The sequence below is a fragment of the Orbicella faveolata genome, unplaced genomic scaffold, assembly GCF_042242905.1.
Source record: "Orbicella faveolata isolate gen_17 unplaced genomic scaffold, um_ofav_v1 contig_46, whole genome shotgun sequence".
Taxonomy (NCBI): Eukaryota; Metazoa; Cnidaria; class Anthozoa; order Scleractinia; family Merulinidae; genus Orbicella; species Orbicella faveolata.
Window position 1 is genome coordinate 16479898 of NW_028301576.1, and position 26726 is coordinate 16506623.

A 26726-nucleotide genomic window follows, 5' to 3' on the forward strand; every position below is an offset into this window, starting at 1 on the left:
TCTGTTAACTGAGGAAATAAAGGACTTCAAGAAGACCTTCGTTCAGGATGATGCGTTTCTTGGTAAAGGTTTTTATCGTGGCATCGGCGATGCTACTCTCTCGCGCAAAAGAAACTGCTTCAAAGGTATGAATTATTTCAATAATGCTTTACAATCCGGATATCACGCACATTTCAGACACGTTTTTTCGCCCAAATGAAACGGCTTTCTATTGCACCAAAACTCGCAAGCTTTCTTTTACGCGCGTATAAAACGGGGGCATTTTCGTTCCCAAGATTTTATCGTTCCGGCTTAAGAAAGATAAAGTAATCGGCAATGCGAAAAAAAATCAAATCCGTAAAATCTGTGGCAAACGTTTGTATGTTATTTTTATTATTATTATTATTTTTCTCGTCGTTTTTGTTTGGTTTTGAATACGCTATAAGAAGAGTGGTATAGAGAGACAAAATTTCTTGCTTCGGTTGAACATTCAGTTGAAATCAGTAAAATACAAATTTGAAACTCAGCCGCAACACATTTTTTTCTTTACTCATATTTTACGGATATTAGAACCATCACGATTTCGACAACAATTCTACTTTTTTTTTTTCTTTTCTCTATGTGTAAACTGATAATGAAGATATTGAATCTACGGAACATTTCAGGGGCCTTTTAAGCGTCGGTAACCAAGAATATTTAGTCCACTTTTCACCATTTTTTGTTGTTGTTGTTGTTTTTTTTTGCGATGATTTTCTTATTCGTAAATTTTGTTTCAAGAAAAAGGTTCACCCGGCCCACAAAAGAAGAATTGGTACATGTACGTTTTATTACTCCATTCTAAAAAAGGCACAAATGAATTTCTGTGATTGTTAGCTTACTTGAACTGCTTGGCTTTCTTGAGATGCTTGACGTACTTACTTGAGTTGCTTGGCTTCCTTGAAGCGCTTGGCCTTCTAGAGCTGCTTTGCTTACTTGAGCTGCTTACCTTACTTGAGTTGCTTGGCTTACTTGAGCTGCTTTGCTTACTAGAGCTGCTAAGCTTACTTGAGCTGCCAGGCTTACTTGAGGTGCTTTGCTTATTTGAGCTGCTTTGCTCACTTGAGCTGCTTGGCTTTCTTGAGCTGCTTTGCTTCTTGAGCTGCTTGGCTTACTTGAAGTGCTTGCCTTACTTGAGCTGCTTGGCTTACTTAAGGTGCTTGATTTACTTGAGGTGCTTGGCTTACTTGAGGTGCTTGGCTTACTTGAGCTGCTTGGCTTACTTGAGGTGCTTGGCTTACTTGAGGTGTTTGGCTTACTTGAGGTGTTTGGCTTACTTGAGCTGCTTGGCTTACTTGAGGTGCTTGGCTTACTTGAGGTGCTTGGCTTATTTAAGCTGCTTGGCTTGCTTGAAGTGTTTGGCTTACTTGAGCTGCTTGGCGTACTTGAACTGCTTGGCTTATTTGAGGTGCTTGGCTTACTTGAGGTACTTGGCTTGCTTAAGGTGCTTGGCTTACTTTAGGTGCTTGGCTTACTTGAGCTGCTTGGCTCACTTGAGGTGCTTCGCTTACTTAAGGTGCTTGGCTTATTTAAGGTGCTTGGCTTTCCGGAAGTGCTTGGTTTACTTGAGCTGCTTGGCGTACTAGAGCTGCTTGGCTTATTTGGGGTGCTTGGCTTACTTGAGCTGCTTGGCTTACTTGAGCTGCTTGGCTTACTTGAGCTGCTTGGCTTACTTGAGCTGCTTGGCTTACTTGAGCTGCCTGGCTTACTTGAGGCTTTTTGCTTACTTGAGCTGTTTGGCTTACTTGAGCTGCTTGGCTTACTTGAGGTGCTTGGCTTATTTAAGCTGCTTGGCTTGCTTGAAGTGCTTGGCTTACTTGAGCTGCTTGGCGTACTTGAACTGCTTGGCTTATTTGAGGTGCTTGGCTTACTTGAGCTGCTTGGCTCACTTGAGGTGCTTCGCTTACTTAAGGTGCTTGGCTTATTTAAGGTGCTTGGCTTTCCTGAAGTGCTTGGTTTACTTGAGCTGCTTGGCGTACTAGAGCTGCTTGGCTTATTTGAGGTGCTTCGCTTACTTGAGCTGCTTGGCGTACTTGATGAGGTGCTTGACTTACTTGAAGTGCTTGGCTTACTTGAAGTGCTTGGCTTACTTGAGCTGCTTGGCTTACTTGAGCTGCTTGGCTTACTTGAGCTGCTTGGCTTACTTGAGCTGCTTGGCTTACTTGAGCTGCTTGGCTTACTTGAGCTGCTTGGCTTACTTGAGCTGCTTGGCTTACTTGAGCTGCTTGGCTTACTTGAGCTGCTTGGCTTACTTGAGCTGTTTGGCTTACTTGAGCTGCTTGGCTTACTTGAGCTGCTTGGCTTACTTGAGCTGTTTGGCTTACTTGAGCTGCTTGGCTTACTTGAGCTGCTTGGCTTACTTGAGCTGCTTGGCTTACTTGAGCTGTTTGGCTTACTTGAGCTGCATGGCTTACTTGAGCTGCCTGGCTTACTTGAGCTGCTTGGCTTACTTGAGCTGTTTGGCTTACTTGAGCTGCTTGGCTTACTTGAGCTGCTTGGCTTACTTGAGCTGCTTGGCTTACTTGAGCTGCTTGGCTTACTTGAGCTGCTTGGCTTACTTGAGCTGCTTGGCTTACTTGAGCTGCTTGGCTTACTTGAGCTGCTTGGCTTACTTGAGCTGCTTGGCTTACTTGGGCTGCTTGGCTTACTTGAGCTGCTTGGCTTACTTGAGCTGCTTGGCTTACTTGAGCTGCTTGGCTTACTTGAGCTGTTTGGCTTACTTGAGCTGCTTGGCTTACTTGAGCTGCTTGGCTTACTTGAGCTGTTTGGCTTACTTGAGCTGTTTGGCTTACTTGAGCTGCTTTGCTTACTTGAGCTGCTTGGCTTACTTGAGCTGCTTGGCTTACTTGAGCTGCTTGCCTTACTTGAGCTGCTTGGCTTACTTTAGGTGCTTGGCTTACTTGAGCTGCTTGGCTTACTTGAGCTGTTTGGCTTACTTGAGCTGTTTGGCTTACTTGAGCTGCTTAGCTTACTTGAGCTGCTTGGCTTACTTGAGCTGTTTAGCTTACTTGAGCTGCTTGGCTTACTTGAGCTGCTTGGCTTACTTGAGCTGCTTGGCTTACTTGAGGTGCTTGGCTTACTTGAGGTGCTTGGCGTACTTGAACTGCTTGGCTTATTTGAGGTGCTTGGCTTACTTCAGGTGCTTGGCTTACTTGAGGTACTTGGCTTGCTTAAGGTGCTTGGCTTACTTTAGGTGCTTGGCTTACTTGAGCTGCTTGGCGTACTTGAGCTGCTTGGCTTATTTGAGGTGCTTGGCTTACTTCAGGTGCTTGGCTTACTTGAGGTACTTGGCTTGCTTAAGGTGCTTGGCTTACTTGAGCTGCTTGGCTTACTTGAGCTGCTTGGCTTACTTGAGCTGTTTGGCTTACTTGAGTTGCTTGGCTTACTTGAGCTTCTTGGCTTACTTGAGCTGCTTGGCTTACTTGAGCTGTTTGGCTTACTTGAGCTGCATGGCTTACTTGAGCTGCCTGGCTTACTTGAGGCTTTTTGCTTACTTGAGCTGCTTGGCTTACTTGAGGTGCTTGGCTTACTTTAGGTGCTTGGCTTACTTGAGCTGCTTGGCGTACTTGAACTGCTTGGCTTATTTGAGGTGCTTGGCTTACTTCAGGTGCTTGGCTTACTTGAGGTACTTGGCTTGCTTAAGGTGCTTGGCTTACTTTAGGTGCTTGGCTTACTTGAGCTGCTTGGCGTACTTGAACTGCTTGGCTCATTTGAGGTGCTTGGCGTACTTCAGGTGCTTGGCTTACTTGAGGTACTTGGCTTGCTTAAGGTGCTTGGCTTATTTTAGGTGCTTGGCTTACTTGAGCTGCTTGGCTCACTTGAGGTGCTTCGCTTACTTAAGGTGCTTGGCTTATTTAAGGTGCTTGGCTTTCCTGAAGTGCTTGGTTTACTTGAGCTGCTTGGCGTACTAGAGCTGCTTGGCTTATTTGGGGTGCCTGGCTTACTTGAGCTGCTTGGCTTACTTGAGCTGCTTGGCTTACTTGAGCTGCTTGGCTTACTTGAGCTGCCTGGCTTACTTGAGGCTTTTGCTTACTTGAGCTGTTTGGCTTACTTGAGCTGCTTGGCTTACTTGAGGTGCTTGGCTTATTTAAGCTGCTTGGCTTGCTTGAAGTGCTTGGCTTACTTGAGCTGCTTGGCGTACTTGAACTGCTTGGCTTATTTGAGGTGCTTGGCTTACTTCAGGTGCTTGGCTTACTTGAGGTACTTGGCTTGCTTAAGGTGCTTGGCTTACTTTAGGTGCTTGGCTTACTTGAGCTGCTTGGCTCACTTGAGGTGCTTCGCTTACTTAAGGTGCTTGGCTTATTTAAGGTGCTTGGCTTATTTAAGGTGTTTGGCTTTCCTGAAGTGCTTGGTTTACTTGAGCTGCTTGGCGTACTAGAGCTGCTTGGCTTACTTCAGCTGCTTGGCTAACCTTACTTGAGCTGCTTGGCTTACTTGAGGCTTTTTGCTTACTTGAGCTGCTTGGCTTACTTGAGCTGCTTGGCTTACTTGAGCTGCTTAGCTTACTTGAGCTGCTTGGCTTACTTGAGCTGCTTGGCTTACTTGAGCTACTTGGCTTAGGTGAGCTGCTTGGCTTACTTGAGCTGCTTAGCTCACTTGAGCTGCTTGGCTTACTTGAGCTGCTTGGCTTACTTGAGCTGCTTGCCTTACTTGAGCTGCTTGGCTTACTTGAGCTGTTTGGCTTACTTGAGCTGCCTGGCTTACTTGAGGCTTTTTGCTTACTTGAGCTGCTTGGCTTACTTGAGCTGCTTGGTTTACTTGAGCTGCTTGGCTTACTTGAGCTGCTTGGCTTACTTGAGTTGCTTGGCTTACTTGAGCTGCTTGGCTTAGTTGAGGTGCTTGGCTTACTTGAGCTGCTTAGCTCACTTGAGCTGCTTGGCTTACTTGAGCTGCTTGGCGTACTTAAACTGCTTGGCTTACTTCAGGTGCTTGGCTTACCTGAGGTACTTGGCTTGCTTAAGGTGCTTGGCTTACTTGAGCTGCTTGGCTTACTTGAGCTGCTTGGCTTACTTGAGGTGCTTGGCTTACTTGAGCTGCTTAGCTCACTTGAGCTGCTTGGCTTACTTGAGCTGCTTGGCGTACTTAAACTGCTTGGCTTACTTCAGGTGCTTGGCTTACCTGAGGTACTTGGCTTGCTTAAGGTGCTTGGCTTACTTGAGCTGCTTGGCTTACTTGAGCTGCTTGGCTTACTTGAGGTGCTTGGCTTACTTGAGCTGTTTGGCTTACTTGAGCTGTTTGGCTTACTTGAGCTGCTTGGCTTACTTGAGCTGCTTGGCTTACTTGAGCTGCTTGGCTTACTTGAGCTGTTTGGCTTACTTGAGCTGCTTGGCTTACTTGAGCTGCTTGGCTTACTTGAGCTGCTTGGCTTACTTGAGCTGTTTGGCTTACTTGAGCTGCATGGCTTACTTGAGCTGCCTGGCTTACTTGAGGCTTTTTGCTTACTTGAGCTGCTTGGCTTACTTGAGGTGCTTGGCCTACTTGAGGTGCTTGGCGTACTTGAACTGCTTGGCTTATTTGAGGTGCTTGGCTTACTTCAGGTGCTTGGCTTACTTGAGGTACTTGGCTTGCTTAAGGTGCTTGGCTTACTTGAGGTGCTTGGCTTACTTGAGCTGCTTGGCTCACTTGAGGGGCTTCGCTTACTTAAGGTACTTGGCTTATTTAAGGTGTTTGGCTTTCCTGAAGTGCTTGGTTTACTTGAGCTGCTTGGCGTACTAGAGCTGCTTGGCTTATTTGAGCTGCTTGGCTTACTTGAGCTGCCTGGCTTACTTGAGGCTTTTTGCTTACTTGAGCTGGTTGGATTACTTGAGCTGCTTGGCTTACTTGAGCTGCTTAGCTTACTTGAGCTGCTTGGCTTACTTGAGCTGCTTGGCTTACTTGAGCTACTTGGCTTAGTTGAGCTGCTTGGCTTACTTGAGCTGCTTAGCTCACTTGAGCTGCTTGGCTTACTTGAGCTGCTTGGCTTACTTGAGCTGCTTGGCTTACTTGAGCTACTTGGCTTAGTTGAGCTGCTTGGCTTACTTGAGCTGCTTAGCTCACTTGAGCTGCTTGGCTTACTTGAGCTGCTTGGCTTACTTGAGCTGCTTGGCTTACTTGAGCTGCTTGGCTTACTTGAGCTTTTTGGCTTACTTGAGCTGCCTGGCTTACTTGAGGCTTTTTGCTTACTTGAGCTGCTTGGTTTACTTGAGCTGCTTGGCTTACTTGAGCTGCTTAGCTTACTTGAGCTGCTTGGCTTACTTGAGCTGCTTGGCTTACTTGAGCTACTTGGCTTACTTGAGCTGCTTGGCTTACTTGAGCTGCTTGGCTTACTTGAGTTGCTTGGCTTACTTGAGCTGCTTGGCTTACTTGAGCTGCTTGGCTTACTTGAGCTGCTTAGCTCACTTGAGCTGCTTGGCTTACTTGAGGTGCTTGGCTTACTTGAGCTGCTTGGCTTACTTGAGCTGTTTGGCTTACTTGAGCTGCCTGGCTTACTTGAGGCTTTTTGCTTACTTGAGCTGCTTTGCTTACTTGAGCTGCTTGGCTTACTTGAGCTGCTTGGCTTACTTGAGCTGCTTGGCTTACTTGAGCTGCTTGCCTTACTTGAGCTGCTTGGCTTACTTGAGCTGTTTGGCTTACTTGAGCTGCCTGGCTTACTTGAGGCTTTTTGCTTACTTGAGCTGCTTGGCTTACTTGAGCTGCTTGGTTTACTTGAGCTGCTTGGCTTACTTGAGCTGCTTGGCTTACTTGAGCTGCTTGGCTTACTTAAGCTGCTTGGCTTACTTGAGTTGCTTGGCTTACTTGAGCTGCTTGGCTTAGTTGAGCTGCTTGGCTTACTTGAGCTGCTTAGCTCACTTGAGCTGCTTGGCTTACTTGAGCTGCTTGGCGTACTTAAACTGCTTGGCTTACTTCAGGTGCTTGGCTTACTTGAGGTACTTGGCTTGCTTAAGGTGCTTGGCTTACTTGAGCTGCTTGGCTTACTTGAGCTGCTTGGCTTACTTGAGCTGCTTGGCTTACTTGAGCTGTTTGGCTTACTTGAGCTGCTTGGCTTACTTGAGCTGCTTGGCTTACTTGAGCTGCTTAGCTTACTTGAGCTGCTTGGCTTACTTGAGCTGCTTGGCTTACTTGAGCCACTTGGCTTACTTGAGCTGCTTGGCTTACTTGAGCTGCTTGGCTTACTTGAGCTGCTTGGCTTACTTGAGCTGCTTGGCTTACTTGAGCTGCTTGGCTTACTTGAGCTGCTTAGCTCACTTGAGCTGCTTGGCTGACTTGAGGTGCTTGGCTTACTTGAGCTGCTTGGCTTACTTGAGCTGTTTGGCTTACTTGAGCTGCCTGGCTTACTTGAGGCTTTTTGCTTACTTGAGCTGCTTTGCTTACTTGAGCTGCTTGGCTTACTTGAGCTGCTTGGCTTACTTGAGCTGCTTGGCTTACTTGAGCTGCTTGCCTTACTTGAGCTGCTTGGCTTACTTGAGCTGTTTGGCTTACTTGAGCTGCCTGGCTTACTTGAGGCTTTTTGCTTACTTGAGCTGCTTGGCTTACTTGAGCTGCTTGGTTTACTTGAGCTGCTTGGCTTACTTGAGCTGCTTGGCTTACTTAAGCTGCTTGGCTTACTTGAGTTGCTTGGCTTACTTGAGCTGCTTGGCTTAGTTGAGCTGCTTGGCTTACTTGAGCTGCTTAGCTCACTTGAGCTGCTTGGCTTACTTGAGCTGCTTGGCGTACTTAAACTGCTTGGCTTACTTCAGGTGCTTGGCTTACTTGAGGTACTTGGCTTGCTTAAGGTGCTTAGCTTACTTGAGCTGCTTGGCTTACTTGAGCTGCTTGGCTTACTTGAGCTGCTTGGCTTACTTGAGCTGTTTGGCTTACTTGAGCTGCTTGGCTTACTTGAGCTGCTTGGCTTACTTGAGCTGCTTGGCTTACTTGAGCTGTTTGGCTTACTTGAGCTGCATGGCTTACTTGAGCTGCCTGTCTTACTTGAGGCTTTTTGCTTACTTGAGCTGCTTGGCTTACTTGAGGTGCTTGGCTTACTTGAGGTGCTTGGCGTACTTGAACTGCTTGGCTTATTTGAGGTGCTTGGCTTACTTCAGGTGCTTGGCTTACTTGAGGTACTTGGCTTGCTTAAGGTGCTTGGCTTACTTTAGGTGCTTGGCTTACTTGAGCTGCTTGGCTCACTTGAGGGGCTTCGCTTACTTAAGGTGCTTGGCTTATTTAAGGTGTTTGGCTTTCCTGAAGTGCTTGGTTTACTTGAGCTGCTTGGCGTACTAGAGCTGCTTGGCTTATTTGAGCTGCTTGGCTTACTTGAGCTGCTTGGCTTACTTGAGCTGCCTGGCTTACTTGAGGCTTTTTGCTTACTTGAGCTGGTTGGATTACTTGAGCTGCTTGGCTTACTTGAGCTGCTTAGCTTACTTGAGCTGCTTGGCTTACTTGAGCTGCTTGGCTTACTTGAGCTACTTGGCTTAGTTGAGCTGCTTGGCTTACTTGAGCTGCTTAGCTCACTTGAGCTGCTTGGCTTACTTGAGCTGCTTGGCTTACTTGAGCTGCTTGGCTTACTTGAGCTGCTTGGCTTACTTGAGCTGCCTGGCTTACTTGAGGCTTTTTGCTTACTTGAGCTGCTTGGTTTACTTGAGGTGCTTGGCTTACTTGAGCTGCTTAGCTTACTTGAGCTGCTTGGCTTACTTGAGCTGCTTGGCTTACTTGAGCTACTTGGCTTACTTGAGCTGCTTGGCTTACTTGAGCTGCTTGGCTTACTTGAGTTGCTTGGCTTACTTGAGCTGCTTGGCTTACTTGAGCTGCTTGGCTTACTTGAGCTGCTTGGCTTACTTGAGCTGCTTAGCTCACTTGAGCTGCTTGGCTTACTTGAGGTGCTTGGCTTACTTGAGCTGCTTGGCTTACTTGAGCTGTTTGGCTTACTTGAGCTGCCTGGCTTACTTGAGGCTTTTTGCTTACTTGAGCTGCTTTGCTTACTTGAGCTGCTTGGCTTACTTGAGCTGCTTGGCGTACTTGAGCTGCCTGGCTTACTTGAGGCTTTTTGCTTACTTGAGGTACTTTGCTTACGTGAGCTGCTTGGCTTACTTGAGGTGCTTGGCTTATTTGACCTGCTTGAATTACTTGAGCTGCTTGGCTTACTTAAGGTGCTTGGCTTACTTGAAGTGCTTGGCTTACTTGAGGTGCTTGGCTTACTTGAAGTGCTTGGCGTAATTGAGCTGCTTACCTTACTTGGGCTGCTTGGTTTACTTTAGCTGCTTGGCTTACTTGAGCTGCTTGGCTTACTTGAGCTGCTTGACTTACTTGAGGTGCTTTGCTTACTTGAGCTGCTTGGCTTACTAGAGCTGCTTGGCTTGCTTGAGCTGCTTGGCTTAATTGAGGTGCTTACCTTTCTTGAGGTGCTTGACTTACTTGAGGTGCTTGGCTTACTTGAAGTGCTTGGCGTAATTGAGCTGCTTACCTTACTTGGGCTGCTTGGCTTACTTTAGCTGCTTGGCTTACTTGAGCTGGTTGGCTTACTTGAGCTGCTTGGCTTACTTGAGCTGCTTGACTTACTTGAGGTGCTTTGCTTACTTGAGCTGCTTGGCTTACTAGAGGTGCTTGGCTTACTTGAGCTGTTTGGCTTACTTGAGCTTCTTGGCTTACTTGAGCTGCTTGGCTTACTTGAGCTGCTTGGCTTACTTGAGGCTTTTTGCTTACTTGGGGTGCTTTGCTTAATTGAGCTTCTTGGCCTCCTTTAGTTGCTTGGTGCTTGGCGTTTTAATCGATTTTTTGTAATCGAAGAGGACGTTCGTATTTCGTTGCCATGATTCGTACTGTAACATACTACTGTTGCTCTTAAACTTGCGCTTTTACGGAATGCCTTATAAGATTTCTTTAATTTTTTACGGCTCCCAAGGAGCTTGGGATAGCTGTTTTCAGATCATTGAAATTTTCAAGGTCTGTGGAGCTAAAGTAACTTAAACTTTGGGATATCAGAGGGTGTGTTTTTGCAATTTTTTTTGTCTCGCAACGCTTTAATTGACCAATTTTTCTCGCATAAACTGACAAACCTTTCCTTTACTTAATAACACGAATTGTTGGTTTCTTTCATTGAAATAAGTCAACTATCAAAGATGTCATTCATAGATGCTACCAACGACGGCCGTGTTTAAAAGAGAATGAAAGTCTTATTTTGCCAGAAAAACAAATTTATCATGTTAATTACAACAACTGAAAGGAAAACAAACTAAAGCAGAAGTATCATATTTGTTGTTTGAAGTCTTAATTAGTGGAAGGTAAATGAACAAACAAAACACAGAGCTTAAATCTGTTAATGATCGAGAGCAATTTACATTCTACACCTTTGTCTTGATAGCCTGCGAACAGGCTCCCGATGAGCCCGAACGAAGCGAGGGAGCCTGTAGACATTCTATTGATGCCGCTGTTCTATGATACCAGCTCCTGGTACCATGGTATGATTGGCTAAATCGCTGATTGTTGACATCTTTGAGATAAACATTTGACAGGTCTCTGTAAACTGCGGTTGACCGCCCTACACGACTCCCACAGTTCGTGGCAATTGTGCATTTGCCGTTCTCTTTTAATTGCCGTCTCTCGATCTTTCGTCATTTCACAAGTGATTCTGAAGGGAACTTTATGCTCTGTTATGAAGAGGAATTTTAAGTAGAAGCCGTTTGGCTGTGCTATAGCAAATTTGTTTTAGAGGTCAAAGGCATGGCTTCCGGACTTTCCGCTGTTGTTTGCATGTCGCTTTGCTGAGTTTGACACCTCTATCATGTGCTTATAATTTATTTAGGCTCATTTCAGTATTGCAAATTATGCTTTAAACTCTCTAAGTATTAGCTCTGGAGGGACAAAGTTTGAAATATTCCGTGAACATGCTTACTTGCACTCTATATTATGACGCCGGGCCGGGCGCCGGGCCCGGCTGTTTGATTAGGTCGATTAGAACTGTTTACAAGTACAGAAAATGTGGCTTCTTGACAGGTCCAATTACCTCATTGACTGATTTGTTACAGGGCGGATAGGCACATCAAAAACAAAGTCCACAGGCTCCCCTGTCCCGCCCCGATCGCTTCGCTCATTCTTGATTTCGCGCTCGCCGAATTTATATTTTCCGTCTTCTCTGGGAGCCTGTTCGCAGGCTATTGTCTTGAGAGCCTCTGTGTTTTATTTTTCAGTTTGAAACCACTGGTCTGAGCCATAAGCCAGACAAGCTTCAGAAAAGAAGTATTTATACCAACCCTTTGTTAGGTAAGCAGCACACCTTTTCAAATGGGGCACTTTTATTCGTGGTTTAGCTAGGAATGTACAGCCCTAATTGTAAAATTCTAACCCAATAAAACCTGATACAGTTAAACTTGATGCTATGCCTGCCATTTTAATTTTTGTTAATGTTCACTTAGGCAAAAAGCACACAAGTTAAATCGTTAGAACTCCTTGTGTAATGTAGTCACAAATGCAGTAAAATCCCGATTTCTCGAAACCTCGAGTTTTCATTCCTCAGTCCCAATAGTTCAAGCAAAAGTCGTTTGCCTCCCCTGAATCGAACACTGTAATTTTACCCCCGATTTCTCAAACCAATTTTCGCTTCTCTTAGAGGTTCGTAAAATCGGGATTCCACGGTAGATCCCTGAGACCTTAAGTTTCTTAATAGACTGCTAGTAATGAAAGACAAAAATCGTCACTTACAGTACTAAATGGTTACATTTTGTCATTGTATTTATTTCCAGTTTACCGCTGTTCCCTTCCTCTCGGCGTGGAAAATGGTCATGTACCAGATGGAGCATTTTCTGCTTCTTCCATTTCCCAAGCCAAACATGGTCCTGCCCGTTCAAGATTGAACATACATTCTGATAGCAAGGGATATGGATCCTGGGCAGCGAAGGCTAATGATGGCAAACAGTGGCTTCAAATAGACTTTGGAGAACTGGTACAAGTGACCAAGGTAGCTACACAAGGACGACAAGACGCTGATCAGTGGGTAACCAAATACACTCTCTCTTACAGCTTGGACGGGATGCACTGGGCCGAGTACAAGGAAAACAGTGTGACGTGGGTAAGGGGAATATTTCAGCCTTGAATGTGCAGCGTGATAATCAAATATGACAATCAGTTCGGTTGCCTGAGTTTATGGGATGAAGTGCGTTCTAATACACGTACAATTCAACGTTGGTTTCACTTGGAGTCACCACTTAACAGTAGAACTGGTGGTTTTGAGTGGCATTTCTAGTGAACCGGCATATAATGTATCGCAGATCATAAAACCTCTTGTAAGACTTCCCATTTAAACAAAACTGACAAGCATCATAAAAATTCAAGGCCTGTAACAACTACCACATTCAGTTTAACAGTCAATCATCTAATTTTGCTAAGTGAACCTTAAAACTGGAACATTCATTTTAAAAATGTGGTAAGTCAGTCTTATATCCAAAATAATTGGACTCATTACACGTTGTGTAACTGACAAAAATTAACATATCCAGATTCCAAATGAAAGCTATGTTTATAGCTCAAGGTAGCTAATTGATGTACTGTTACTTCCTTTAATTAAGGATGTTTTTAATTGAATAGCCCATAAACTCCCATCGGCTTAGTAAGATCTCAGGACTTTATATGAATTTCAAATGTAATCAGAAAATTGTAGCTGCATTTCATATAACAGCTCTTCCAGATTGGTGTTCTTTCCAGATCAGTTCCAGTTCCTAGCAGACACTCAGATCTGTTGCAGAATTTACTAACGTATGTTGTGCATCTAGATCTATGTACATGATTACATGATGCAGGTGCACTGTAAAAACAAATCACGAATGTTGTTTCTTTCTTACTTTTGAGTGGGCAATTCTCAACCTTGTTATTGTGCTATATAATTCTCAGGTTTTTCCAGCAAACAAGGACAGAAATACAGTCACTGAACATCTACTCGTGACAGCATTCAGTGCTCGACTCATTCGATTTCACCCCAAGACCTACCATGGACATACGTCTATGAGAGTCGAAGTGTATGGCTGCAGAAATGGTATGTGTGTTAATCCTGTATATATGCTAGCACATGAACTGCATTAGATCCTAAAGAAAGCTGGAGGTCTCGTAAGAATATTGCGGCCTTCCATATTCCAAAACACTCTTTGAGATTGATGGAAAAATTTGGCTTATTCCTTGCTCCGATTTTTGAGTTATTTTCTTGTAAAAAATATCTCTAAGTCATCGGGTCTGGGCAATGTTATGAGCGGGTCATTGAATGAGTTAGAGATGTATGTTTGTTACACCAATCAGATTAGGGCTACTAAAGACAACCAATCAAATTGCTGCTTGTATAGGTGAATCATGTGTGTGAAGATTTCATCCTGATTTTAGAACGGCTGGACGTCTTTGTTTTTCTACAAACAAAACGAGGCCGATGGCGACGCCGATGGCACGTTTACTACGGTTAAGCTAGTAGGCTAGTTTGCGGCGGCCTTTAGTTTAGGCCTTAAGGCGATACAGTGGTTCTTTCGCTTTGAAACAGATTCCTTGCGTAGTTCAAAGAGGTAAACTTACGTCATAAAGTAACAAAACTTTTCCTGTAACTGAGTTTTTGTCACCAAATAGGCTCTGTACATCGTAACGAAACAAACTTGATTGATTAGCCTTATCATAACTGTTAAGAATCCACTGAGTGCTGCTACCTCCAGGGGCTTTGAACTCACAAAAAATTAACTCTTGCATGCCTTGCGTGCCTATGTTTATATTTGGCCACAACCAAGAGCATCAGTAGATATTGCTGTTTTCCTATAATTATTTTTGCATATGAGCTCATATTTGCTTAAAGGAAATTGTGAAGACACTTAAACGACACTAGCCAGCCTCCGCCATTTTCGATGCCATCGAAATTACTGATCATTTGATCGTGAAGGCGAAGCCAAATCTTGTCGCGTTACTTTAAGTTGTGTTCCTGAAAGTATGTTTGATTATCTTTAGCGGTTTCATAGTGATTTCCTTCGTTTCGACATGTTCCGAATAAACTATAATAGCCAAACTCTCGCATATAAACAAAAACAAAGGTGTGGCTGGCTAGGGTCCTTTGAATATGAAAGTAAATTAAATGGTTTATGGAGAGTTTGTCACTCAAACATGACTTAACTATGGTATATAGATATTATCTTTGAGTTTTAAGTGGATAATGGTGGATCAGAATTGCTTGTCAGAGATATGAGCTTATCGCAATTTTTTTTGTTTTAGTTCACAGTTGTTCAGTGTCACTCGGTATGGAAGACAAACGCATCCCTGACGGTGCGTTTACAGCTTCTGGTAGTCATGACAACAACCACAGACCTTCGCTTGCAAGACTGAACATTTTGTCTGATGGCAAACATGTTGGTGCCTGGTGTCCAAAACATAAAAGCACTAATCAGTGGCTTCAGATAGACTTGGGAGAAATCACTGCAGTTACAAAAGTGGCAACTCAAGGCCGGTACAACACTGAGGACAGGGTTAAAACGTACACGCTTTCATACAGTGTGGATGGAATGCACTGGATTAGCTACAAACAACGTGCTACTGAAAAGGTAAGCTACATGTAACATTTCTGAAATGTCCTCTAATGTGAAAAATCCTCCTTATATATTAAGTTACTTATGCATATATCATAAAATTTACAGAATTTAGACATGATCCAGAAAAAGTATGTGCAGAGACCAACCACAACAGTATCAATGTACAGTGGCCAACTGAGGAACATCCGATATCTGCTTTTTAGCATAGTTTAAACTGATATAAATAGCAAGTTGCCCAAGTTATTTTAAATGTAAAAGCAGTTTTCTTCTCGATATCACTGTTGTTTTGAAAATTCTGATCAGTATGACTTGGTAGTATGTTTACTACTGGAAGATCCCCGACCCCCTTTTCACCCCCATTTAAGGTGGCCGAACACAGTTTTCGCGCGCGGTTTCGCTGATGTAATTCAGCGCGCGCACAAGGATTGCAAAAAACAAACATGCCGTCAATAGAGCGATCATTTTATTTACTCAACACCCGCAGTATCTGTGCTATTTTTCTCTATAATTGAACGCAACGTTTTGATGGCCTTAGTCTTTTATTACAAAGATATGTTAGAAAAGGTAACGATGTAAACAACCCAGCAATTCTCAGCTTTTTCTTTCTTACGGAAAGAACCCAGTTAAATGCAGTGCATGCGTAGCAAGTCAAAAAATTGCGATTGAATGAAAATTGCACTCTCGGAAATACGCCTATTTCCTATTTCACGAAATTTGGCACGAAAATACTTCGGGAAATAAGTAACTGGAGTATTGAACTGAAAATAATTGAACTTTAACAAAGGAAATTCTAGATATTCCAGTGAACCTTCAACAGGAGATAATTAAAGATCTCTCTGTTAAATTATTAGCAAAATGGTGTTAACTTGTGAGAATCGTTACAAACTTGTTGCATGCAAATTATAAAGAAAATTCTTATGACTAGATTTTCTGCAAATAAACAAAACCGATTTTAAAGACCTGTTTATATTTATTTATGTTGCCATGGCAACGGCACATACGTCAGCTTAACCATCGAAACACCAAAGTTTGTGTTGTTAAATGTTCTTTTTTTCGATTTCTCCCGGTCTCTCTTGTCCGCTCTACTAACGCGGGCTCCTTTCCTGAACAGCGGTTGGTACTCGAGCCTGTGCCCATTTAAGGTCATTCCTCACATTTGCATTGCGCATCCTTACTGCGCATAATTTATGGCGTCATTAGCGCGCGCTCGTGCACGCGCACATTGAAAACATGACGGATTTGCCTTGATATTGAGCTCTGTCAGTTGAAAAATGGTTCTAGCTCACCAACGAGCACGGGCACCCCAATTTTTTTTCCAGTCATTGTAATCAACTAATCATAAGCTTTGCGTGAGAAAAGACTGATCTAATTTCTATTGCTGAAAATTGAATAAATAAGAAAAAATAGCAGATACCGGTGGTCTTTTCTATTTGGCAGTCGGTAACCACGTCAAGAAATTTGGTTCAAATTTTTAACCAAGGATTTAGCTTTCTGTCTGAATCAAACTTAAAACGTTTGTTTGTGTTCGACACAATGTATTGACTATAGTTTAATGCGTGTTCTTATGAGTCCGGGCTCACATAGATGTTACAATTACTGGGAATGCGTTCTTATAATAAACATTAAATAATGCCAAAATGGGGCATTTTCAATGCCTCACTGCTCCTTAATGAGCATGGGCACCCCCCTTTTTTATTTCAAATTTGAAGTTATCATATGACAAATATTCAGTAGACAAAGTTTGAACAAAAATCTATTGTCACTTTTTCAGAGGAATTACCTTAAGTGGTATCTTTTAGGTTTGAAATTAAGCTTGAGCCACGTTCAGATTGGTCTCCTTTAGGGGTTTAATTCAGATTTTTCGACGAGAAAAATCGGAGGCAGCGTGGCCGAGTGGTTTAGGGCGCTGGTGTTGTAGTCCGGAGGTCCCCGGTTCAAGGCCTCCACCCGGCCACTGGCGGGATTTGTTTCTCGATAGTCCCGAGTTCAAATCCTCGGTCACGCTTTGTAAATAGTTAACTGGTCTGCCTCCTGCCAGGTTGGGATTTTTAACTATGTTACGTTTACTTGAAATATTTGTTTCCATTGTTTGAGTGGCATGCCTATAAACTAGCAAAGCTTAGTACTTGTATAGCTAAGTGCATGACCACTATAAATGAGATTATATTTGAATTTACATCCCCGACCTTTTCATATGGGAGTTTTTGAGAGGAAATAAAAGGGTTGTTCAAATCAACTGAACTCAAGGTAAATTGCTACTCCCTAAATGCAAATCTTTAACTACTGCGATTAATGTTCAAATATTATGGTGTCAAATAGTTTTGTATCTTCCAAAAAACCAGATGATGTAGCCCCTATCAGTGAACTTGTGCAAGACATATTTCATGTCTTTCTGTGTGATAATGTTTATGCCCGCTTTTTAGCACATACATGCATTTTCAAACTCCTGTTGTAAAGTCCAGAACGCAACCTTAATATCGAAAACCAGCAATCTTAGAAATTCAATGTACACTTGAAAAATAGAATGATCAAAACAATTATCTTTTTATGGGGCGTTTCTCTTACTTTAACGTTTACACTGTCAATTTCTTTCAGTATAGAAAAGAAGAAAAAGCAGTTAGTTTTGAGGTTTTCATTTGATCGAAGGAGAGTGATGCTTTATCTTGTTCATCTATTATACAGTTGTTCAGTTGCATGCCCCTCTGAGGGACTAGCCTTAGGAAGGCATATCACGAGTAGACAGTTTTAAATGTGGTTGGCGAGTTATTGAAGTCTGGCATTTGATAGTGCTAAACTGTTGTTACTTCAGGTCTTTGCTGGGAACACTGACAGAAACACTGTCATTGCACACTCTCTTAGACCTCACATTGATGCTCGCTTCATCCGCTTTCATCCAAAGACCCACAATCATAATATACCTTGCCTTAGAGTTGAACTGTATGGCTGCCGAAAAGGTAAGTTCATTAGATGACAAATAACCTTAATCTCTCGTCTGAAAACTGGCGCTGAAAGTTTTTACTGCTAAATGCTTGTATACCTTCAAAGCCCTTGACAAAGTCTCAATTTATCCTTGCCCAAGGTGTTTTATATTTTATATATTTTAAGATTTTTTTTTACTTCTTCTTCTTCTTCCTTCAGTGAAGAACTGTCTTATGCCTGTGGGGGTGGAGGACGGTAGAATTCCTGATGAAGCATTCACAGCTTCGTCCTGAGCAAGTTCCAGCTATCTTCCAAATAGAGGCAGACTCAACTTATTACCAAGTGGCGGGAAATCTTGTTGGGCAGCTGGTCAGAATAATGCCAACCAGTGGCTTCAGGTATAAATTAGGACCGTTCATTTCACGAAGTAAATCAATGTACCTTGAAAGTAAAATCAAGATTCCTTTCCGTCAACTCCTTGTTCCCTCTGCAAACAGTTTCTGAACGTTAAGTTAGATTAATTGAAAATAAACATGCGAACAAACTTTCCACACTCCATTCTGACTCCATAAACTAATAAGTTACCGCGAGAAATTCAAAGTGTACGCACAGGAAAATCCGGAAAGTGAAGCAAAGAAGATTCCGTACGTAAATGTAAAGTAATTTCAGCCTGTAGACTCGAATAACCTTTCAAAATTTTTCCTGATCAAATTTAATGTGGAATAGACTGTGAATCAGAGAGAAGTGAACACCAGAGTTATTTGTGAAATGTCATTCCGTCATCAGGATATGAAATGAATAATTTAACCGCCTGCAATTAATCTCTGTGGTTTCTTCTACCATCTGATTTGTCGCGGCACAATAAGCACATCAAAGCCAAATTTAAGTGTTGATCCTTTTCAGATTTGCACATTGGACTTCAGATATAGTACTGGAACTCGAAAAAGGGTGCTTGTATCTTACTTTTTTCCATAGTGTAGGTTCAAAGAAGCCGAGTATTCTGCAGTTGCTCCTCGTCTTTTACTAAACATCTTTAATAGACTTAATACATTGCGAATTTTTAAGACTATGGAAACTGTTTGAAATCGGTTTAGGCTAAACGTTTGTTGAGCTAAATGTTATTAATGGCGATTGCAATTAGAGATCGGATATGCCATATTTTGCCACCTTGTAAGGAATTCATTTCATCTCAGGTAAACCTTGGCCAGTTGCACAATATAAGAGGCGTGGCCACTCAGGGTCGACATGATGCTAATCAATGGGTGACCAGTTTCTCATTGGCTTACACCGCAGACGACTTCAATTGGGTTTACATCCGGGAAAACAGTCAAGTCAAGGTATTTATTGAAAAAACAAGAGTACTGAAGATGACATTTCTGTAGTAGTTTCCATTTTGCGCTAATTCGATTAGTCAAGATAAACTGGAAGCAAACTGTTTTGTGAAGAGAGCATATCAAGCCTGGGGATTGAGGATTCAGTATTATGATAGTTCTATACAGACTGAACACAGATCAGTCAAGTTTACCACGTCAACAAGTCCCGGCAGAAATTGATCCAATTCTAACAATGACTTTGGAACTGACTTATTGGTAGACTTAGGCCCGGGTCGTACTAGAGCCAATTTTGTTTGTTTAAAATATTTCCAATTTTTGGCGAGGAAAAAAATTGGCAAAAATTTCGCAAGTTCCAAATTTTGGCAGTGGTCGCATTAGGCCAACATGCTGGAACCAAAACGTTACTGATTGAAATATATTTAACAAGATCTGCATTTCTCAATTAGTAATCATGCGAGAGTTTAACTCTTCGCAGATTTTTATCCATGCTGTATGTTCTTGACTCTCCGCTATACAGTAACTCGTGAATTCCGGCCCATAATTGGACGAGCAGTTTTGCTCGGCTTGCGTTTGTGTTGTTGCTTGCGCCACTTGCGATCGAAGAAGATTGTCTCGCTGAAACCATCTCTTCAAATTACTGCCAGTAACCGGATCCAGGGTATGAGTCATAAGAATTTGAATAAAAACGCCGCTCCTATTCCTCGTCTGCATTGAAATAACTAAAAAAAGCGTCAGACGGACCGCATAAAAAATGATTTTGTCCCGCCATCGCACGCGCCAAACTGGACTAACCGTCAAAGTTATTTTCTCGCCGTAATTTTATCCAGGCATGTTTTAACAAATATGGCAGTTAAATGGTTAAAGTAAAAAAATTGTTTGCTTTGCCAAAATTTGGAAGCCTCCGAGGCAGCACTTCGGTTTCTTTGAAGATTGGCGAAATTTTGGCAATCTGCAAAAATTTGGCAAGTTTTTGAAACTGGGGTCGCACTTATTTTACGCTACTTGTTGACAGATTTATTACTTATACAAACAAAATTGGCTCTAGTGCGACCGACCCGGGCCTAAGCGCCTAATTGATCGTCTGATTGATTGATTGATTGATTGATTGAATAAATCATTAATTTTTTACCGACCGACTGACCGACCAACCGTCCGTCCGAACGACTGAACGATTGAATGACTGACTGATTGACTTATTGATTGATTGATTGATTGATTGTTTGATTGATTGATTGGTTGGTTGGTTGGTTGGTTGGGTGGGTGGTTGGTTCATTGATTGACTGGTTGGTTGACTCATTGATTGTCTGACTGATTCTATCTGCAGACGTTCTTAGGCAACAGCGACAGAGCCACAGTTGCAAAGCATTTCTTCAATCCAGACACTCGGGTTTTTGCCAGAAGTGTTCGGTTCCATCCTAAAGCTTGGGCTGGTCACATCTCGATGCGAGTAGAGATTTATGGTTGCAGAGAAGGTGAAACGATTGATTTTTTTATATACCAAACTTCGCAGAAGGAAACATATTCTGACGATAGAGTTGAATTTGAGTTACTGTTTAAATCAGCTCATTCTAACGATAGACGGATTGGTTTGGTGACCGCGTTGCAGCAATAAGAAATCCACACACTGTCCTTTTATCTCTTCAATGGAGGGTCATTGCATGTTGTTATAAGCCATTCTACAGTATTCAAGGCTATGACTTACTGTCCTTTTTAGAAACTCAGGTACTATGTAAGTGAATTTCCTTATATGGCTTCTGTAATATTTCAATTTTCCGGTTTTTTAACAGCTCGTAGTTGTTTTCTACCTCTGGGAATGGAGAGTGGCCATCTTCCAGACAGCGCAATATCTGCATCGACATACCATGACGCCAATCACATTCCCCAGTTTTCCCGCCTTAACAAGATCCCAGCTTCGGGTAAGGTCGGGGCCTGGTGCACGCGCACTAACAATGGTAATGAATGGCTGCAGATTTACTTTGGCCGGGAAACGACAGTCACCAAAGTGGCGACTCAGGGGAGGTATGATGGTGATCACCGGGTAACGAGCTACAGTTTGTCCTACAGCGTTGATGGATCACATTGGGCCTGGTACAGACTTGTTGATGGACACATCAAGGTATGAAATACAATCTTGGTTGAGGTCATCTTGATTTCCTCTTTAGGGAACATGAAGATACAGGTGTGAGTAATAAAATGATTTTTCTCTTCTTCTGTTTTGGTTGCGTTGGTGAGCTTTTTGACATTCCGTTTCGGTCGACAACGAGCCGTGAAGGGGCAAAGTACAAGTCCCCCTTCTGAGCAGCAAAATAGATCCGTGACACATGGTATGAGCAGAAATATTATCGTGCCCATGAATTAACACAATCAAGAGACTTAAGTTGTCAGTGTCTTTGTAGGTACGTCATCAAAAGTAAATGCTTTAAGGCTTGTATGGGAAAGGGCTTAAAACTGTGTCATTTTAACGCTATGTTTTTTTTTTCTGGAAAACATTTGACTCGAGCCTTCCGAATTTACCAGGTGTTTGGAGGTAACATCGACCGTAACACTCCAGTTTATCATTCTCTGCATTCGCCAGTTCAAGCCAAGTATCTTCGTTTCCACCCCAAGACTTGGTCAAGTCACATTTGCACGAGAGCAGAAGTGTACGGTTGCCAGGAAGGTAATTATAGCCGGTGTATAAAATGTTTTGTTATGTAGCTTGTGTTCAGTTGCATGAATCTAACGCGCGCTCTTATTGGTTAATTTATGGTCACCTGGCGATGGATAAATCTAAATGTTGACCTTCGTCCGCTCTCAGTTTCCATTAACCTGTAAGTAAGTAAATAAAACCTTTATTTGACTAATTGGGGACGCTAGTAAAATAGCAACACTAATTGACAAACGGTACTTTTCAAATTTGAATATTTACAGGAAAATGATAAAAAACTTAATGAGTATGAGAGATCCTATGTTAGCTTATGTACAAGATAAAATTGTAAAAATTAAAATAATTCTATTGGCTACAAAGATGACAGCAATTGCTGTTGTTAGTTAAAATGTCCGCAAGGTTCAGTTTTCTTATTTTCTTTTTATAAAAACAGCTAAACTAGTCGAATCTCTTTGATTTTTGGTAAGTTTTGACCGTAAGAATGGCCCGAGATGTCTAACAGAGTGTTTGCCATAGCGTATAGTTCTAAAACGTGGTAATACGAAGTCGCTATTCCGCAGCGAGTGTATAGGGCCTTTGCGGACAAATAGATCGGAAACGCAATCAGGTACAAGACCATGTTTGACTTTGTACACAAGCGCTGTGAGATCCTGAAGCCCTCTATTATATAGAGAAGGTTTATCAGCACGTCCTGAAGTTATTCATATGTATCGGAGTGGGATTTAAATATCACCGTTGAGGCTCGTTCTTGTATTCGTGGCTAACTTCCGTTTGTCTGATGACTTGCAAAAATGCCAGGTTAGATGGCAGTAAGTTAAATAAGGGAGTATAAAGGATCTATACGGTAGCAGCTTAGCCTTGCAGGATATTTAAACTTAAAAGTTTAAAAGACGAGAGAGTACTCCAACTTTCTGGCTTGCCTTAGTACATAATTTGCTAATATGCTCAGTAGAGTTGAGATTGTCATCTATGTGAACTCCTAGTAGTTTGATTAATTCAGTATTCACAATGTCTACATCGTTTATGTTCAGTGCTTTGTCGCTCTTGTCCTTATCGAGTTTCCATAGATTGATGTTTAGAGACTGACACTTGTCTGGATTGGCCAGTAGAAAATTATTCGAACACCAGGACAGTGCTTGCTGGCCATGAGTTTTCAATCTGCGTCCTACTGCTTCATGGTCTCTTCCTTTGACGTACATTTGGTGATCATCAGGATACATGGTTAAATTTGCGTCTTTAACATGAGCTGACATATCGTTCTGATAAATGTTCCATATTAAGGGACCGAAAAACGATCCTTGAGGGCATACCCGTTCCATTGAAATTTTACTATAGACAAATTAACCAGAGGTTAATTCTGACATTATCTTGTCTTTTATTGCTATGTTTAGTAGCATAAAAACTCCATTAATACATAGCTGAACGAAAAAAAAAGACTTCGGCACGCAAAATTGCAATGACGTCAAAAGCGTCATAGTGTTAGAAATTTTCAGTGAGTAGAGGAGAGATTCATTGAATATTCAGAGGGTTAGTTATTGTAAGGAATCTGCGTGTCAAAAATGGTTGGTCTTACCTGCATCTGAAAGTAAAGTACCGAGTGATCCTACTCAAATTTTCGAGTTTTAAGATTCTACGTACAGTGTAACCAAAGCAAAACTTTTGGCGACTTTTTTTTCACCCAGTTATAAAGGTCACTAATTTTTAGATTAATTTAGTGCCTATTTGCTGTTGGTTAGGATTGTATTTATAATGCATATTTGGCAACGAAATGTTGAATTTTCGCGATATATTTGTTTGTTTATATTATTTTTTTACTCTTATGCAATATAAAATGCGAAAAACGGTTTACAGTTTGGGGGCTAATGATTGCAGCAAACAGAAACATATCAATAAGTATGTCGGAAAATATTACATTTAGAAAATACTGCATTTACTTAAGAATCTTAGATTTTTACGTAATTCAGCGCAACGTTACTCTTGTAAAGTAGTAAATTAACCGAAAGAAATTGTGGAAGCTTGTAAGACTGTTTTTTTAAAATTTTTTTTTAACAGAAACAGATTTTCAAAACAAGACTGTTTGCATTTATCTCCTTCAGACTGAGGGAAGTTTAGCTGCCCTTGACACACTAATGATCATTTTAATCATCATGTTTGTTACTGTCGTTTTACTTTTAGGCTATCAGTGTTCCATGTCACTCGGGATTGAAGATGGTCGAATTCCAGCCAGTGCCTTGACTGCCTCAACTGTTCACAGCGCTGTTTGTGCCGCCACGTTCGCCCGTTTAAACTTGGCAGCTGCTTCAGGTAGGGTAGGATCCTGGTGTGCCAAGACGAATAACGTCAACCAATGGCTACAGATTGATCTTGGAACTCCCACAACCGTTACTAAAGTAGCGACACAAGGAAGACAAGATGCTTCTCAATGGATAACTAGTTACTCGCTGTCTTACAGCCTCGCAGGTTCTTTCTGGGTTCAGTACACAGTGCGCGGTAAAAAGAAGGTAATAATAGTTTTGACTACATTATTCCTCGTCTCTGATTCATTTTCAGCCTGTCCGGCCTAGTAGAACATAAGATGGGAAATAAGGTTTCCTAGTTTTATGCGCTTATACTTCATGACAATCCACACAGTGATTTGTCCATTACTTATTTGATTAAAAAGCGTTTAAGGATGGTGTATAAAAACACTTAAACACCGACCAAATAATCGCAACATTTCAACACAACATGTCGCAACATCATTGGCCCAGCATTTTCAAGCTCCGGGCAAACGATCGCAACATTTCAGCAAAACATATCGCAACATTGTTGGGCGCAACACGTTGCACGCGTTTGACCACCCTGCTGCGACGTGTTGCGACATGTTGAGTATTGAAAATCGAACTAGTGCGCATGCCCGGGTGCAACATTGTTGCACGAACCTGGCCAAACGACTACATCATGCAACATCCACAAACGTTGCATGAAAAATTTGACCAGTTTCAAATTTAAGCCAACAACACCCAACATGTCGCAACATGTCGCAACACATCGCAACAGGGTGGCCAAACGCACGCAACATGTTGCACCCAACAATGTTACGATATGTTGGATTGAAATGTTGCGATCGCTTGGCCGGGGCTTTAAAATTCATCAAATATTTTCGCTCGTGGGCGATTGGTCTAAAAGCGTCACGTGACTGAATATTCCCCAGCTAAAACTGGGGAATATCCGAGTGATATTCCCCAATTTTCAAAACCACACATGTTGCTAAAAATATTTTCAGGATAATATACACAATAGCCTTTACTTGGCTCGAAAATATGTTCGGATATTTGTTCTTAACACATTTTCTGTTCCTCCAAGCTCACAGTTTTCCTCGAGCTTCGCTCTCGGAAAATTGTTTGCTTCTCAGAACAAATAATGTCCGCGGACCAATATCCGAGCATATTTTCGCCCCAAATGGAGTCTATTGTTTATCTAGCATCTTCGAATTCAAAGAGACGAGTAGGGACCAGTAAATTAAATAATTAGCTAGGAAAGCAAACAAAACTCGTTGAAACCAAAATGTGTTTTTTTTTTCTTTGCTTTTCTTAAAAATTTGCTTCCGATGTTCCAAGAAATATGTGGTGGACGGACCTAGTTTTGTGCAACAGACGGCAACAAGAGTTTTTAGTGTAAATCTATTGACGTTCTACCACGAATGCCGTTCTCTGATTGGCTACGCTACCCACTATCTATTCTGTAGTTGATTGTGAGTTGCCCAGCAGTATGCGATCTGCTGCCTCCTTGCCTTTTCAAAGTAGCAGTTTCGAAACGTTGTTAAAGTTTTAAAAGACAAGTAGACATATACTTAAGGAATGAGATTACGTGCTCGAGATTTTCATAATCTCATTGTACGTTTTATCAGGATATCGTTGAGTCATTAGTCATTAAGTGTGTGATAAAGTAGCAAGAGTGATGTTATATAACAGTTATCGGATGAACTTGTGTATGAAATACTGAGGCCAAGGTTTAAGTTATTTACCGAAGTCGGCTTTCTTTCCAGCTGTCACTGACGAGTTGAAGCCGACAACGCGTGACACATATGGGTCACGCTGATCACATAAACTAGCCTACAACTTGAGGCTAAGGTGGGGTCTTTTCAAATGCTGATACCTGAGCCTCCATTGCAAGCTAGTTCCAGTCTAATAACGAGCTGAGAATACGAATATTGCCTATTCTAAATTAGCAGTCTGCTCTCGGCAAAGAGATAGATAGTAATTTATTTCAAATCCGTGATTTAACTGTTATTTAATTTCATTTTTTATTTAAGCTTTTTCGGGGCAACTTTGATCGGGACTCCATTGTTGTTCACAAGATCTTCCCGCCATTCCATGCCCGCTTTGTCCGAATCCATCCGTTGACATGGCACAGCCATATCAGCATGCGTGCTGAGCTGTACGGCTGTCCGATCAAGGTGAGAGAGGGCTGAGATAAAAATGATGTTAACCGAAAACAGTTTTTCTCCACTCGGGACCTGAGATTCCTTCCTTTTGCTTGAGTTTATCATGCGGTGTTCCGCAAGCTTCGGTTGTGGGTCCCCATCTTCTATCTGTCATATGTATTTGGAAAATATGCTCGGATATTTGTGCCCGGATTTGTCCGAGAAGCGATAAGTTTGTCGGTTGTCTGATATATTTAAATACTAAATAAAGGAAAATAGAGAAATGAAATTTTAAAAGTCTCTGTTGGTTAATATATATTTGCGAGCACATTGATAGTTATTATTTGTTTTAACTTGATGTAGTATAAATAAGTTTTAGAAGTGGGCGTAAGCTATATGTATTGGTTCAGAAGAAGCGATATTTTTTAGTTTCCAAGAATTGACCAAATGCGAGTCTCTTTTGCAAGGACTTTAATTAGAAAAATTAGACAGTAAAATGTTATACCATTTAATTTTAATTTAATGAAGGTGTGGGCATCCAGTTAGACTGCGTAGCAGTCTCTTTCTTTCCTAGCCAGCGAGAAGTTCGTCTTCTCGATCGAGCGGCGAGCCGCGAGAAGCGCAGGCGCCTCTCCCCATTCCCTCCTCGTTTATTCCCTAATTTGCACAATATTAACTGAGTGCCACCCGTGAAGGATTTCAGGAACAAAAACCGACTACTCGTAGTCTAGCATTCAGTGATGAAGGTGTAATATCATTTTTAAGGGCATCTGAGGAAGAGAAAAGCTCAGTCAGGCGCCGTAGAAACGGGAGACGGTGCAGCAACTTGAAGTACATGGAGTAGTTGTAGGGGTTTTGTTTGGAACATCTTCAAGTTCGTAGAGTATAGAATAAAGAGCTTTCCAAAATCAAAA

At 42.1% G+C, this 26726-nt stretch overlaps 1 protein-coding gene across 3 annotated transcripts; it reads left to right on the plus strand.

Annotated features, from left to right (window-relative positions):
- LOC110040296 (EGF-like repeat and discoidin I-like domain-containing protein 3) lies at positions 1–26726 on the plus strand. 3 transcript variants are annotated; one of them, XM_089278316.1, is made up of 14 exons: positions 1–125; positions 11154–11226; positions 11706–12031; positions 12850–12991; positions 14194–14519; positions 17317–17461; positions 17646–17824; positions 18620–18763; positions 20085–20232; positions 20548–20876; positions 21278–21419; positions 23583–23908; positions 25702–25845; positions 26578–26726. In XM_089278316.1, exons 9-14 carry the CDS (start codon positions 20202–20204, stop codon positions 26584–26586), a joined length of 981 nt encoding a protein of 326 aa, XP_089134442.1. In that variant the 5' UTR covers positions 1–125; positions 11154–11226; positions 11706–12031; positions 12850–12991; positions 14194–14519; positions 17317–17461; positions 17646–17824; positions 18620–18763; positions 20085–20201; the 3' UTR covers positions 26587–26726. The 3 variants fall into 3 exon arrangements, with proteins under 3 accessions (XP_089134442.1, XP_089134441.1, XP_089134443.1); XM_089278315.1 differs by lacking the exon at positions 26578–26726 and having other exon boundaries at positions 25702–25860; XM_089278317.1 differs by lacking the exons at positions 20548–20876; positions 21278–21419; positions 23583–23908; positions 25702–25845; positions 26578–26726 and having other exon boundaries at positions 20085–20206.

Bases quoted from the DNA above. Each gene is read 5' to 3' on its own strand.
- LOC110040296 (XM_089278317.1), top strand. From the start codon at position 48: ATGATGCGTTTCTTGGTAAAGGTTTTTATCGTGGCATCGGCGATGCTA. The intron at 11,227-11,705 runs GTAAGCAGCACA...ATTTATTTCCAG, and splicing joins TTATACCAACCCTTTGTTAG to TTTACCGCTGTTCCCTTCCT. The intron at 14,520-17,316 runs GTAAGCTACATG...TTGTTACTTCAG, and splicing joins AACAACGTGCTACTGAAAAG to GTCTTTGCTGGGAACACTGA.